General features: G+C 29.9%; 3 protein-coding genes across 3 annotated transcripts in view; 2 read left to right on the forward strand and 1 right to left on the reverse strand.

Moving 5' to 3' along the window:
- Positions 1 to 1425, forward strand: part of LOC108750459 (60S ribosomal protein L24) — a 1991-nt gene extending 566 nt beyond the window's left edge. The window contains exons 3-5 of the mRNA XM_018489909.1: positions 75 to 160; positions 238 to 399; positions 1249 to 1425. Of these exons, the coding sequence (XP_018345411.1) occupies positions 75 to 160; positions 238 to 399; positions 1249 to 1384 (384 nt within the window). The 3' untranslated portion in view covers positions 1385 to 1425. The remainder of the gene's footprint in view (positions 1 to 74; positions 161 to 237; positions 400 to 1248) is intronic.
- Positions 1426 to 1866: 441 nt separating this feature from the next.
- On the reverse strand, positions 1867 to 4912 carry LOC108750732 (lambda-crystallin homolog). The gene is made up of 6 exons (XM_018490426.1): positions 4716 to 4912; positions 3515 to 3702; positions 3097 to 3305; positions 2566 to 2723; positions 2321 to 2463; positions 1867 to 2233 (listed from the first exon to the last, which is right to left on the reverse strand). Exons 1-6 carry the CDS (start codon positions 4751 to 4753, stop codon positions 2013 to 2015), a joined length of 957 nt encoding a protein of 318 aa, XP_018345928.1. The 5' UTR covers positions 4754 to 4912; the 3' UTR covers positions 1867 to 2012.
- Positions 4913 to 7559: 2647 nt separating this feature from the next.
- LOC108750731 (nuclear factor NF-kappa-B p110 subunit) lies at positions 7560 to 14140 on the forward strand. The gene is made up of 18 exons (XM_018490425.1): positions 7560 to 7876; positions 9606 to 9749; positions 9915 to 10069; positions 10177 to 10340; positions 10421 to 10559; positions 10672 to 10813; positions 11217 to 11321; positions 11412 to 11523; positions 11600 to 11727; positions 11845 to 12054; positions 12149 to 12216; positions 12324 to 12566; positions 12642 to 12765; positions 12948 to 13192; positions 13267 to 13422; positions 13487 to 13600; positions 13682 to 13915; positions 14030 to 14140. The coding sequence occupies exons 1-18, from the start codon at positions 7780 to 7782 to the stop codon at positions 14138 to 14140; spliced, it is 2691 nt and encodes an 896-aa protein (XP_018345927.1). The 5' UTR covers positions 7560 to 7779.
- The last annotated feature ends 130 nt before the right edge of the window (positions 14141 to 14270 follow it).

The following is a 14270-nucleotide window of genomic DNA, read 5'->3' on the forward strand; positions in this document are numbered from 1 at the left end:
AACGCGTCCTGTATTTACTCCATCATCTGTTATTGCACGTGTTGGCGTAACCTATTTTAGTCTCATTTTCTCAGACTTTCACCTTCCTCAACTCGAAATGCGAGTCCGCACATTTGATGAGGCGAAATCCTAGGAAAGTGACATGGACTGTTTTATACAGGTAAAGATATACGTCAAACCGGTGTATGATTTCTCGAGCTTTGACTGTTATTAATGGAATTGTGATTTGTCTTTCAGACGTAAACACAAAAAGGGTCAAGAAGAGGAGCAAACCAAGAAGAGGACGAGGCGTGCACAGAAGTTTCAGCGTGCAATTGTAGGTGCTTCTCTCACAGATATCTTGGCTAAACGTAACATGAAGCCAGAGATTCGTAGGGCCCAACGAGAACAGGCAATCAAGTATGTATTCTTTTGATTATTTCTATTTATTTGTTAAGAAATTAATTGTTTTAAGATAATTTAGAAATGACAGTAAGTCTGTTCACATTTATACTTTTTATTTGACATCTTTGCTTTCTCTCTCTCTCTCTCTCTCTCTCTCTCTCTCTCCAACATTTGAATATATATATATATTTATATATATATATATTTAAGTTTGTTTGCATTGTTCTTTTTGCATTTAACATCTTTGCTTTCTTTCCTTTTAACATCTAAATATTTATCTGAATATTTACTTCTTTTTGAGTGTAATATTTTTAGGAATTTTAAGTAACGTGAATGACCTATTATATTAAATAGTAAATATATAGGACGTTTTTTATATGACATCTATCAATAGTAGATTTCTGTCCCATTTCGGGACAAAAATACTAAAGTCAAGGCTGCAGTTTTTAAATGATAAGAGTTTAAAGTTAATTAATTGATGTATCTAAAATTTGCATGCTCAGGCATGACATATTGTATAGTAATAAAGAGTTTAGAAGAAGTTTAGAAAAAGAGAAGAAGATAGAATTGATACAAACATAAAAAATCTGTTATTAATGAGTGTCATGCGAGATCTGGGACACCCTGTATTTTGTATGCAGATGCACTACGTACAATAGACATCTGTTCCTCTGACGAGGCCTCTTTTGCTTCGTCAAATTTCAGAACGTCTTAGAATAAAACTGGATTGCTTCACCCAGAACTGTATTTTGCAATTACATTGTCTGGCTTTTGCGGATTCATACAATATTATTACATTGGTGTAATATTATCTAATGTTATAATAATATCGTTTAATTGATTCATTTGTTTTCTTTTTCTCAGGGCTGCAAAAGAACAAAAGAGAGCTGCAAAGGCGACGAAGAAGGCTGTTGCTCCTCCGAAAGCGAAACAAGTAGCAAAACAGAAAGTTGCTAAAGTAACGCAAAAAGCCGCACCTCGTGTTGGAGGAAAACGTTAAAGTCTGTAGCTATATAAATAAAATAAAATATTTCATTTTGATTTATGTTTTTAAATTATATAATTAAAAGGAATAATTTTAAGATTGGTAAATTTCAAATAATACATATATCTCGATTATTAATATATATACAACTCATATTTAATTTTTACAACCGAAAAAAATATATATCTTTTACATTTAATATGATAAAAATAAGATTACCGTTTATAAAACAGATATATATCTATATATTTATTGTACAGTAAGCTTACTTTTTTCTGTCTGTAACAGTAACGAATTCAGTCGAATTAAAATATAAAAATATTGATATAAAAAATTATTAAAGATTTAAATATAGAAGAGTTTAATATAAAAATAAAAGCTTGGAGAGAATTTAGAATTTGAAGTTTAATATTGATTTTTATAATTAATATTGATTAATATTGATTATTAAGTAATATAAATTTTTAATCTAATATCTTTAATATTATGAAAAAGTAACAAATCATTACTTTCCTAAGTAATGATAACGCGTTATTTTTATGAAGTAACGTGTCCAACCCTGCCTATATATAATTAGACATGTCTGTTTTATGAACGATTTTAGTGTTAGCACATCAATTGGATGTGTACAATATATAAATTTTTATTGTTTCGTCTGTTCCAACTCTTTCTTGAGTATAGACAACTTCGTCAAAGCGGTGTCTCGCCATGCTCGTCGCTCCTGCAATTTGTCGAGCGGACACATCTCGTTCAATTCGTTGCTTATCTTCTCCGCCATCTCACCGACGAATTTGGGGGTCGGTCCGAAAGTCATGCTCGTATCATAAATCGATTTGCTGTATGATTCACAATATTTTTTCATTCCTATAAGATACGTTGTAACGTGAATTGCGTTCCCATGGCAAAACTTCGTTTAATTATTATACAAATAATTCTTAATGACTGGCTCACCTTCGGCATTCAAATGCGCGGCCTCGAACATACCAATGAAAGCGTAACGCATTCCGAGACCTTCGCTCATCACTGCATCAATGTCTTTTACACTTAATACTCCATCAGCCACTAATCTCCAGGCTTCATTTAAGAGTGCATATCTATTGATATGATTCTTATATGTGAAGTGTCAAGAAATAGTCAAACGATAATGATAATTTAAAAAATAGTTTTGTGCAAGCAAAACACATCCCATTACGTACTGTATTCTGTTGAGCGCAAAACCATCGATCTCCTTGTTCAAAACAACTGGTTTCTGACCGATTTCTGTCATGATAGCCTTTGTCTTCTCAGAAATATCAGAACGCGTCCATGGAGCTGGCACAACTTCAACGAGTGGCACGTAATAAGGAGGATTTACCTGTATTTATGACACTATAATGATTACTAAATAATGTAATAAATGATGTAAATAATAACCAATACTTTTTTGTTGAATCTTGTTAATTCTTGAGTTATTTAGAAAACTGTGCCATGTCAGTAAGATTAAATTCAAGAAAAAAACAATATTTGTTATCTGCATCAGAAGTTAAATCTCTATAATTATAAACTTAATATATAATCTTATAAATCTTATAATTTTATAAACTTGTTTTTTTTTTATATAATGTAATATAAATATTAATTCTTATAAATAAACATTAATTTGCTAATTGGATTTGTACAACACAAAGATTTAATGGAAAAAAAATCTACATTACATTTTATATTATAAATAGTTTGAGAGTACGTACAGGGTGGGAGACGATAATTTGTTCACGGTGTTTCAGCTTTTCGCTAAAAAGAGATGGACGGAACGTGGATGCTGAAGATGATAGAATCACTTTGTTATCTACAATTTTATCAAGATCGTTGTAAACTTTCGTCTTCAAGGAGAGATTTTCTGGCACGCATTCTTGGATCAGTTTTGCTCCCTTCACAGTCGCCGCCAAATCCGATGATCCTACAATGAATCCTTTATTAAATTCCGTGACAAATGGAATTAGAAAGATCATCAGGAAAGCTATCTTATAATATCAACGATAAAAAAAATCGATACTATTTTGAATCTTTCAACATGTAACTATTGAAGTCATTACATTTTACACAATCATTTTTGGATTAAGGGATAAGAATAATTGTTGTAGATTAAAATAGAAGAGATAGACAAACCCTTTATCAATTTAAATTGCTGATCCGCTGTCAGTGTACCACGGAGAAGGCCGCTGGTTTCGAGACGATTCAATTGCTGATGGATATCCTCCAATGCATTCTCAATTTGATCCTGAACAATATCGTAAATAGTCACCTGATATCCTACGCTGGCGAAGAGCATCGCCCAGCTACGTCCGATTAATCCGCTATAATAAATATTATGATAAAGGTAAAATAATTTTGTGAAAAGATATGAGACTTACGATATTTAATTTTAAATCTGCAATGTAATCTCGCATGTTATGATAAACATTTAATTTTAAGTCTATTCTCGCGTGTTATGATGTTTGTTTCATTCCGTTAGATATAACTGTAAGAAATGTTGTTTATCACGTATTATCTTATCTCGGACGTAGTGTAAGTTACAAAAAAATATAATTAAGAATTTTTCTTCAACGTTCTCATAAAAAATTATAATTTGATGGCTTAAAAAAATTGATGATCGATTAATAATAGTAATATAATAAAATATTGAGAACAAAATTTAATTCATTTACATTCACTCTTTAAATTGTGAATGTGACAGCTCTTTGATTGTTGAATGTTTTTCTTGCTTATTTTACAATGTGACTCACTGTACATCGCGATTAGTATAAAAATATAATTTTCCTTTCTAAACTAACAGTTTCCGCTGATGTAGAATCAACTATGAAGGTCAGTTTTACAAATTAAAACTTTATCTGCCTTTATATCATTTATAATGTTCTATAAGTAAGTTTAAACTTATTTATGAAAGTTAAAAAAATAAAAATTATAAAAAATAATAGTAAAAAATAATTATTTTCATAAATAGTAATTTGTGCAGCAACAGCTTCAATCGTTAAAATGACAACTTAAAACGCACTTTTAATAAAACTTTAGCATAACAATTTGTAAATAATTTTAAAAAAGGATTAAAATTATGAGGGAAAGATTTTTTAAATAATATAACCAATCCAATATACTAAACTTACATAACAGAGTAACGATATACTCTGTTAAAAAATAGTAATTGCTCATAATCAATTATTGTTATTTGATATCGATTTATAAGGAATAATCAATTAGCAATTGTTGGAAAACCACATTAAACGATGAATGTATACTGCATAATTATTACAACTTGCAGTTTTAAATAATTTGAATTACAATCTAAATTAAAGTTTTTTAATTATATTACCTTCCAATAATCCCAATTTTTTCATTTTTAGTTGACATTGTTGTGTGTGGACCGATCAAATGTCTGCAGGGAAAGCGTCTCTACGAGTCGTGTAACGAGTGGAATTTAACACTCAGATAGCTTGAAGGTGTCCACAGAGAGATATATATATTTGTAATCAGTCTCCCCACCATATATATGCTAATCAAGTCTTGCAAGATATAACCGTGTATGAAAGTGCTATCATAGATATTCGCCACATCGTTATCTTGCAGAATAGACATTACGATTATAGTAACTAAGAGTGAAGTAATTGATCGATAATCATGTTTACATTTGCGAAATTAAATGACTTCTCATTCTGGAACTTCTCTAGGGTAAAGAAAGTATTCAAGTTCATTTAGTATACGATTATTTATGACTTAGCCATAGTCAATTAGTTGACGGTCATAGATAATAAGTTTTTAAAAAATTATTTTGATAGCTCTAACTTTTTTATTAGGATCGGTATTGTAAAATTTTATGTAAGATTATATTTAAAAATTTTTTTATATTATATAATTAATAATAATTTTTTGTGATCTTTTATTTTATGTAAAAAAAAATTAGTTGTTTAAGAATTCGGAAATTTTATTTTGAATTATTTCAACATTGCGATAATGTTGATTATCTAAAGTGGAATTTTCCGAAGTTTATACTTTCAGTGCTCACACTTAAGATAAGAGACAGATCGATAGCAATGCCAAACTTTTATTATACAAATTGATGAAATTAAAATTATATTTAATGAATTTGAAAATTTTATCTGGAAACTCGATGAAAAATTTAAAGAATTTGTATAGTAAGAGCGAACGAATATGTTCAATATTTGTCTCTGAGAATAATTATAAAAAAAAAATAAAATAAATGTATTTTTTTTACTCATTCACACAAGTATTTTAACCGGATAAATGAATTAGGGAAAGAAATAACATCTATGAAAATTCCTGTAATATTGAAGTATTCATGATTCTGCACCACATACTTTCACCGAGTAATGTTGACGTGCGGAAAAGTACAACGGAAAAATTCCTGTAATTCATTTGATTATATACATATTAATTAACGCTAACATATCATATTTTCAGTTTTCTTATTTTATTTATTTTTATTTACGACTGCATATCGTTTCTTTCTCTTTTTGCTTTAACAAAATTTTTACAATAGCTCAGATAGCAACGTGTCTGTCTTGTTGTTGGCATGTTGCTTGCTAAGTGCATTTTTAAATATGTGTTGCTATCAGAATCATAGCAACTGAGTCCTTATTTGTTGGCAACTTGATGTCTTCACGATATGATAAAATTGAGTAGTAACTTGCCAGCAATTTGTCGACAATTTTAAAATCGTCATCAAAATTCGTACTATTGTCATCATATTACCATAATAATATGCAGCATATCATACAATGCTGTCATATTGCCAACAATGCAAAATAACATTAACTAGCTATCTTGTTGTTAAACTGCTGGCAATACCTATACATATTGTTGTTTGCATGTTGCTACAATGTCGGTATATTCGAAATCGTTGAAGACAAATCTACGACAAGTTATACCAGCATCATAAGCAATCACAGATTTGTGCAATTTTGCTGACACACTTTGCTATCTGGGAGTATATCTTTATAATAAAACTGCTGTACAGTTTCATTATAAAACATGAGGCCTGTGCAATTTGAGCTCCGGATGAAGTCAAAACGCAAAGCCATCGACGTAAAAAAATTCAATGTAAGATTTCGGGGATTTTCGGTTAAGTATTGATAAGCATCTGATATGAGTGACACTTATCTATTTCGCAGACTTTATAGTCCACGAAATCTCACATTGAATTTTTTTTACGTCATGGTTTTGCGTTTTAGCTCAAATTGGACAGGCGGCCTGTTATAAAGTCTCATCTATTCAATTTGAATTTGAGTTTTCTTAATATATTGAACTTTTGCTTGATTTTGATTTGAGATTAATCTAAATTATTTTCGTATTATATATTACAGCATGAAGAAAAGATTAAGAGCTTGTAAAAGAGAATCAAAATACAACTGCATTCGAATTCACGCGAGTGCCTCAACTAATTGTCAACTAATCGTCTTCTATCTTCTCATAATTGTAGATGAGTATCAATTCTAGTAATCCAGACTTGGCAATTTTAAGTATTAGAAATTTATGGAAACGCATCTATGAAAATCAACAAAATATATTGTAAAAATCAGAATGAAAAGTAAGAAACGAGAAATACAATGTATTACGTTTTGAAAGAGACAAGAAAAGAAGACAGATAGTATAATTATATTTCTATAATTAGTGTGGCGTCTTAAATGATACTTTATATGCATTGGAACTAATTACCAGCATTCATATTTTTTTGCGTTTCAGGTGTATGCAAAATAAATCTGATATCCAAAAAATTAAAGTTATGTACATCGAGTTAAAATTGATCAGCTGTTTGCTGGGTTCATCAGCTTTTTTAAACGCATTATAAATACTGCTCAATTAAAAAATCTGAATAGAAAATGCAATTTTTCATCTAATTGAATCTAATCCAGTTAAATCCCAATTGAATTTAGTTGGATTCAATTGAATAAAAAATAATTTATTTTATTTAAAATACACATTCGAACAGATAAAATTTTAATCCATTTTAATTATCTGGGGGACTACTTCCCCCCAGAGTGTTTATAGCGCACACTTTTCCCGGGGCATCGCGAGACACGAATACGTCCCTATAATTACGGGAAATCCACGTATACATTGCGTTGACACGCGATTGGTCGGCATACATGATAGCTCCGGGGAAGAACCGAGAATTATTGTCAAGGTTATGCCGTTGACGCATTCAGGAATTAAAGGCAGTTGATTATACGCGTCTGGTGAGTAACAAGTTATCGTTATACCGCAGTATTGTCGGAACAATAGTCCAGCATACAGTCTTCTCGGCTGTCAATCTACAAGCCTCGGTACTCAGTGGCATTCACGTGATAGACTGTAATAGATCGTTACGCGATTCAACGCACTCCTCGAGTCACATCTTGCTAGTTTACGAAGTGAAGAGAATGCCGGACGCGTACGAAAATATTAATATGGCGATGCGCAGCATATTGACGACTGGTGTTATTGGAGATAACGAGGACCAGTACTTCCAGTTCAACGGTAATACGAGCACGCGCCCTGGCGCCGCGCGCTTTTTTGTTCTGCGTCCGAACTGTCGGAAGAGTGCTAGGATATGTGTTAACACGACTAACAATTTACATCAATAATGCATTATTGTGCATGTCATTATTATTGCAGCATCATTAACTTACTCTGTCAGTCAGTTTCGCATCCTGACGCTTAATCGTGTGACATCTATGTTTTATGATTAGGGTGATTAGATGTGTAGTTTTCCCGGACATGTACCTTTTTTTTAAGATGTCTATATCGGGTTTTCAGCACGTTCGGGGTGCACTTTTTTGGTATTCATTTTGAGAGTGAAGGTACCAGAAGCTATTAAACCTATCGCACGTAAAGTATATAGCAAGCTAATTATTAGATCATTATTATGTATCTGTGATAAAATTATTAAGTATTATTATATAAAATCATTTTTCACTGATACTAAATTCATGTTTTTATCATTCTAGGCTTTTTAAATGTATACTCTTTTTCTTCTATTTTGGAGTTCAAATATACTACATACTTATTTTGTATTACAGTTTAAAATGTCTTCTTTTTTTGCCCTACTTTTGTATTACTTTTTCATCAGCAATATCTTAGTTTATCGAGGTTAGGTCTGATCATCCCATGTTCAATTGTCAATACAGATCTCAAATTATTACAAACAGTAATAATTTATAAAATTGTTTACATTTAGTTCAAAAAAGAACTTTGGTGTTATTATGTAAAAAAACAATTATACCCCTTGTTTGTCTGCAGATATTATAGTCTATTTTATTTTTTATTTATAAATTATCAATTAATTCTCAATCTTGATTGAAGGCTCCAAAGAATAAATCGTAGGAAGATAGAAAGCCAATGTGAACCAGCACAGGTTGTTGGTGTGCAAGAACACTATATTTCGAAATGAAATAAAATTACAGACGTTTCAACCCTTATTATTGGATCATCATCAATATAGTTTTTAAAAAAATTTAACTGTGTAAATTTAAATAAGTACTTTATACCATAATTTATTTTAAGAAGAATGATTTTTCCAAGTTTTATAGTTAATGCGCATACTTTGTTTTTATAACTCGTTTGACTTTTCGTTTTTCTTTTTTTTATTGTATTATTATCCCATTATTTAATAACAATTTTGTATTGATCTCTTCACACATCTCTTGAAATATCTTACTGTACACACGTTCTAAATTATCTGACAATCGTCAATATGTAATGTAAGTGTATCCAGTTTCTTCAATATTTTTTGTATTAGTATTTTATGTCTTTTATTATTTTTTATGTATATTGCAGATAATATAATTTGTTTGAGTATTCAATTAAATACGACAGACATTCTACATTCATTATATTGACGAAATAGTAAGCAGTCAGTGCATATTTAAATTTACACAATTGAATTTTTTCAAAAACTACATTTATTTCATTCCGAAATATATAATATTCTTGCACACTACCTGTGCTGGCTCACATTGACTTTCTATCTTTCTTATCAATTAATGTTTCCTTTTTAAAAATAATTTTTTATGTCCCTTGTACGAATACTTTTGCATTCACTGTACTTTTTGGATGTGACTTGTATTTGTGCTTTGTATTATGTATAGTTATTAAAATGAGTTGTGAATGGAACCATTATTGCTAATTAATATAAACGTATTTATTTTGTGTACACACAAATAAATTAATTAAAAGATTTTATATACATGTATTTTGCATCTTCCAGATTTAACATCAATGGATAGTACAAGTGTTCTAAGTCCATTCAGTAGTTCTGGATCTCAAGGAAACATCAGCATGACATCGCCTATGTCGACGTCCTCGTCGCCTATGCATGTCACTGATGATTATATTAATCTAACAAATGCAGGTATGCATTCTAATTTTAAATTGTCTGAAACGTAACTTACTAATACCAGCTGAATAATGAATATTTAATATTATTATATAATTTAATATTAAACTCTTTTCTAATGTTAGTGACAGTTGTTTTATTTGAAAAATACATATCAAATTTTTTTTTATAACTTGGTAGTAACGATACTTGGTGAACCATATCTCAGTATCATGGTGCAGCCCGTGGAGAAATTTAGATTTCGATACAAATCTGAAATGGTGGGAACTCATGGAAGCTTGCTTGGGGTATATACTGGACGTAAACGAAATAAAAATAACGTACCTACGGTCAAAGTAATTATGCTGAATTCTATATAAACAGACTTATCAAAATATTAATATGGAATTGTTTAAACTAGTTTCTTTATATCTAATGATGTTATTATTACTCATATTTTCAGTTACATAATTATTCGGATAATGCGATCATACGTTGCACATTAGTTACAATTGACGAAGACCTAAGAATACCGCATGCTCATAGATTAGTGAGACGAATAAATAGTGCAGATATAGGGGAACCACATTATATGGAAGTTTCATCTCCAAATGATTTTACAGCTGAGTATGTTTATATCTTCTAGCATAATGTTAAACGTAGTTATCTTGTTTCATTCTTTAATCAGCATTATGCTTGTGTTACAGATTTGTTGGTATGGGCATAATACATACAGCGAGAAGACATATTAAGGACGAAATAGTACGAAAGTTGCGCGAAGAAATTCTAGAAGAACGGAAACGTTCAAATATAAACGCTACTCTCAATCTTCGTGATGATGCGCAGGTAAATCTTAATGCCATTTATCAGTTTGAAAATCATTTTACACATTGGATTAATATTTTTACCTTAACAAATAAATTAAATGTTTTTAAATAGCAATTTACAATGATTACAGATTAAATCTGACGTCGCGCAATATCAAAAAACTATAAATCTAAATAGTGTTTGTCTTTGTTTTCAAGCATTTATCAAAGATCAACATAATATTATGAGACCAATTACAGCACCGGTTTATAGCAACCCAATCAATAATTTGAGTAAGTTTAAATAATTTATTGCAATAACAATTTATTTTGAAGAAAGATTTATCAAGAAATTCTCTCTCAATTTTTATATTTTATATACATACACAGGTTCCCAAAATTTGCGAATTTTGAGACACCCTATATTATATATACTACATATCGCTCATTTGTACTACAACGATACAAACAAAAAATTATCATTTGTTTTAGTTGCTTACAAAAAAAGTCAGAACCGAGAAAGAACATTCTTATTCCTCTTGTAATCAGTTATTACATTAAAATTGTATTTTTAAATTAATATAATAAAATTTTAATGATTTAAACCTTTTTTTATGTTGTTATTGTGTATAAATGAACACTGGAAATAACTATGAATAATGGAAATAATGTATAAAGAAATCATTAATTTTAATAGAAAGTGCACTAACTGGAGAACTTAAGATATGCAGAATTGACAAATTCACTAGCAGCTGTGAAGGTGGCGAAGAGGTATTTATGCTTGTGGAAAAAGTTTCAAAAAGTAAGTATCAATTTTTAGCATTTCAGCTAAATATGCTTGCCTATAAACACCAATATATATATTGATATTAAAAAACGCATTATATTATAGAAAACATAAAGATAAAGTTCTTTGAACTCGACGATGATGACACTGAAATCTGGATAGCTTATGGTTGTTTTTCGGAATTAGATGTCCATCATCAATATGCTGTGGTATTTCGGTATGTACATATGATTAGCGCATTTAAATATTTTTTTCTTTCACAACGCATATGATTAATTGTGCTATATTTCCAGAACTCCACCATACAGAGATCGAAATATCACTTCTCCAAAAGAAGTTTTCATACAATTAGAACGTCCTTCAGATTCATATTGTTCAGAACCAATTAAGTTCACATATAAACCAACTGATCGTATGATAGGTAAGTTAATAACAATGTTAAATATTCTTAGTTATGATCTGTTATATTTTTTAGTTTTCTTTTTTCATTTATCTTTCTCATTTTTTTTTAAATATAATTCCAATTTTATAATTACAGGTAGGAAAAGAACGCGAGTCTCTCATTCAAATAGTGCGGAATTGGTGCAAGCATTAACATTTAATAATGATATGCTTTCAATAAATACACCATTAACAACTCCTTCAAGCAATGACAGTACCGAAATATCTAAAGAAATAAAAAAGATGTTAGACGATAGATGTTCTTCTAGTGAGTTTCGTGATTTTGTCGATCACATAAATTTAGACTGTAAGTATTTGTTTTTATGTGAATAAAAACATTCAAAAGTTACATATATAAAAACGTTATGTTTACGTTGTGTAATACGAATTATATCTTCTAGTATATGAGAAATTGTTAAACCAAGGCGGCGAAGATAAGTTAACTTATGATGGTGCGCCGAGTAAAAAGGCTAGTATTAACTTCAATATATGCTATTTACAAAACACATTCATTATCGAAATTTCTTTTTGCATCAATGTTATATGTTATCAAGTCTGAATTTTATATTTCTACAGGAGGAAACATTATTCGCGAAAGATGTTATTATCGATTCAATAAAGAACATGAAAATCAAGCCGCATGAAGCAAAAGATATTATTAAAATATCGTTCAAAGACAGAACAACTTACGGAGATACGCCATTGCACTGTGCGCTCCGATATGGACAAAGGAACAATGTAAAACGTATCTTAATGCTCATGAGCACTCTAAATACAGATGCTGAAGAATTGGTGAACATTCGAAATAGTTCTGGAAAGGTAAGCTTTTTAAAAAATGCTAGTATATTTTATTTAATTACAAAAAATTTTAATGGTATCGTAATTATATTCTAGACTCCGTTGCATTATGCTGCTTCGCAAGATCAACCAGAAATTATACGAGCATTGCTCGTGCTTGGAGCAGATCCTAATATAACAGATCATTATGGACAAATGCCATTACATAGAGCTGTAAAATGTACCTATTAATTTAAAAGTACTTAAAATGAACACTTTAAAAAAAATTGATAAATTGATCCTTTGTACAATATTTTGATTCAGAGATCAAATGTAATTCGTAGTTGCGAATATATCCCAGCAAATATTAAATAATGATAATAATAATAATTTTATCCTATATATGAATTTATATAATTTTAGTTCCTGAAGCAGAAGGAAGCATTGATGTTTTATTAGCTGAAAAAGACATCAACATCGAAGCAAATACAGATTGTGGATGGTCACCTTTGCAATTAGCTGCCCAAGCTGGCTCGTATCATGCAGTATGTTCTCTTATTAAAGCTGGCGCAGACGTAAATAACACTGACATGACCTATGGAAGAACTGCCTTACATATAGCAGTCGAAGGAGGTCACAAAGACATTGTTGAATTTCTGTTAAAAAATGTAGGATTGAATATTTGTTGAAAATATTTTTATATAAAAAATCATGTTACTAATATTCTTAATTGTCCGAGCAGACCAAAATAGATGTAAACAAGAAGAACTTTAGTGGAAATACAGCACTGCACACCGCAATAGTTACACCAGGAATAAAAGCCAAAGAGATATGTGCTCTTCTAATGAAATACAGTGCTGATCCGCACATAAGGAATTATAATCGTGAATCAAATAACGTATGTACAACTTATCAATATCTTAACATTTTGTTTTTATTAAATTTGATTGTCTTAATAATAGGTTGACGGAGAACAGATACAAGATATAAAAATTGAAGTGCATTCAGAAGACGAAAATATGGAAGAATGGGACAATGGGCAATCATCTTTTGACTTAGCATCAAATAAACCAGACGTATGGAAAACATTTCATGTTGTCTTATTGGTATCGTTATAAAAAATATACATACAATCGTCATTAAAAAAATTGTTACAGATCTTACAACTCGTCTATGGTCAAAATGATATGTTAATAAACACGATAAAAGAAGAAAATATAAACGATACACAAAAAGTTTGGATGGATGTAGATCAAGAAAAGCAATTGGCAAACATTTTAGACGAGACAAAAGGATGGAAAAAATTGGCACATTATTTCGACTACAAGTACTTAATGAATATCTTTAAACAGACATCCAGTTCGTCGTTACTCCTCTTAAATTATATCGCTGTAAGATTCTCATTTTCTCGTCAAATATTTTACGCGTTATTTTGCAATCTTTCGAATATACATTTTCATTAAGATAAACGATTGAATACTTATGTAATTTTTATTTCTTTATAGATACAAACTAACACATCTCTCAGTGATTTGAGAAATATATTACAAAATGTAGGTGAAGAAGAAGCTGCAGCATACATGAATCAAATTTTATCTATGAAACATGAAACGTGAAATTGTATTAATTTTATATGTACAATTTATTACTATTGTAAAATACATTGTGTTATTACTATAAAAATTGTATTTCAATGAAACTACTACATTTAGATCTTTCGATAAAAAGGTATCTAAATAATTTTTA

The sequence above is a fragment of the Trachymyrmex septentrionalis genome, unplaced genomic scaffold (genome assembly GCF_001594115.1).
Source record: "Trachymyrmex septentrionalis isolate Tsep2-gDNA-1 unplaced genomic scaffold, Tsep1.0 scaffold37, whole genome shotgun sequence".
Taxonomy (NCBI): Eukaryota; Metazoa; Arthropoda; class Insecta; order Hymenoptera; family Formicidae; genus Trachymyrmex; species Trachymyrmex septentrionalis.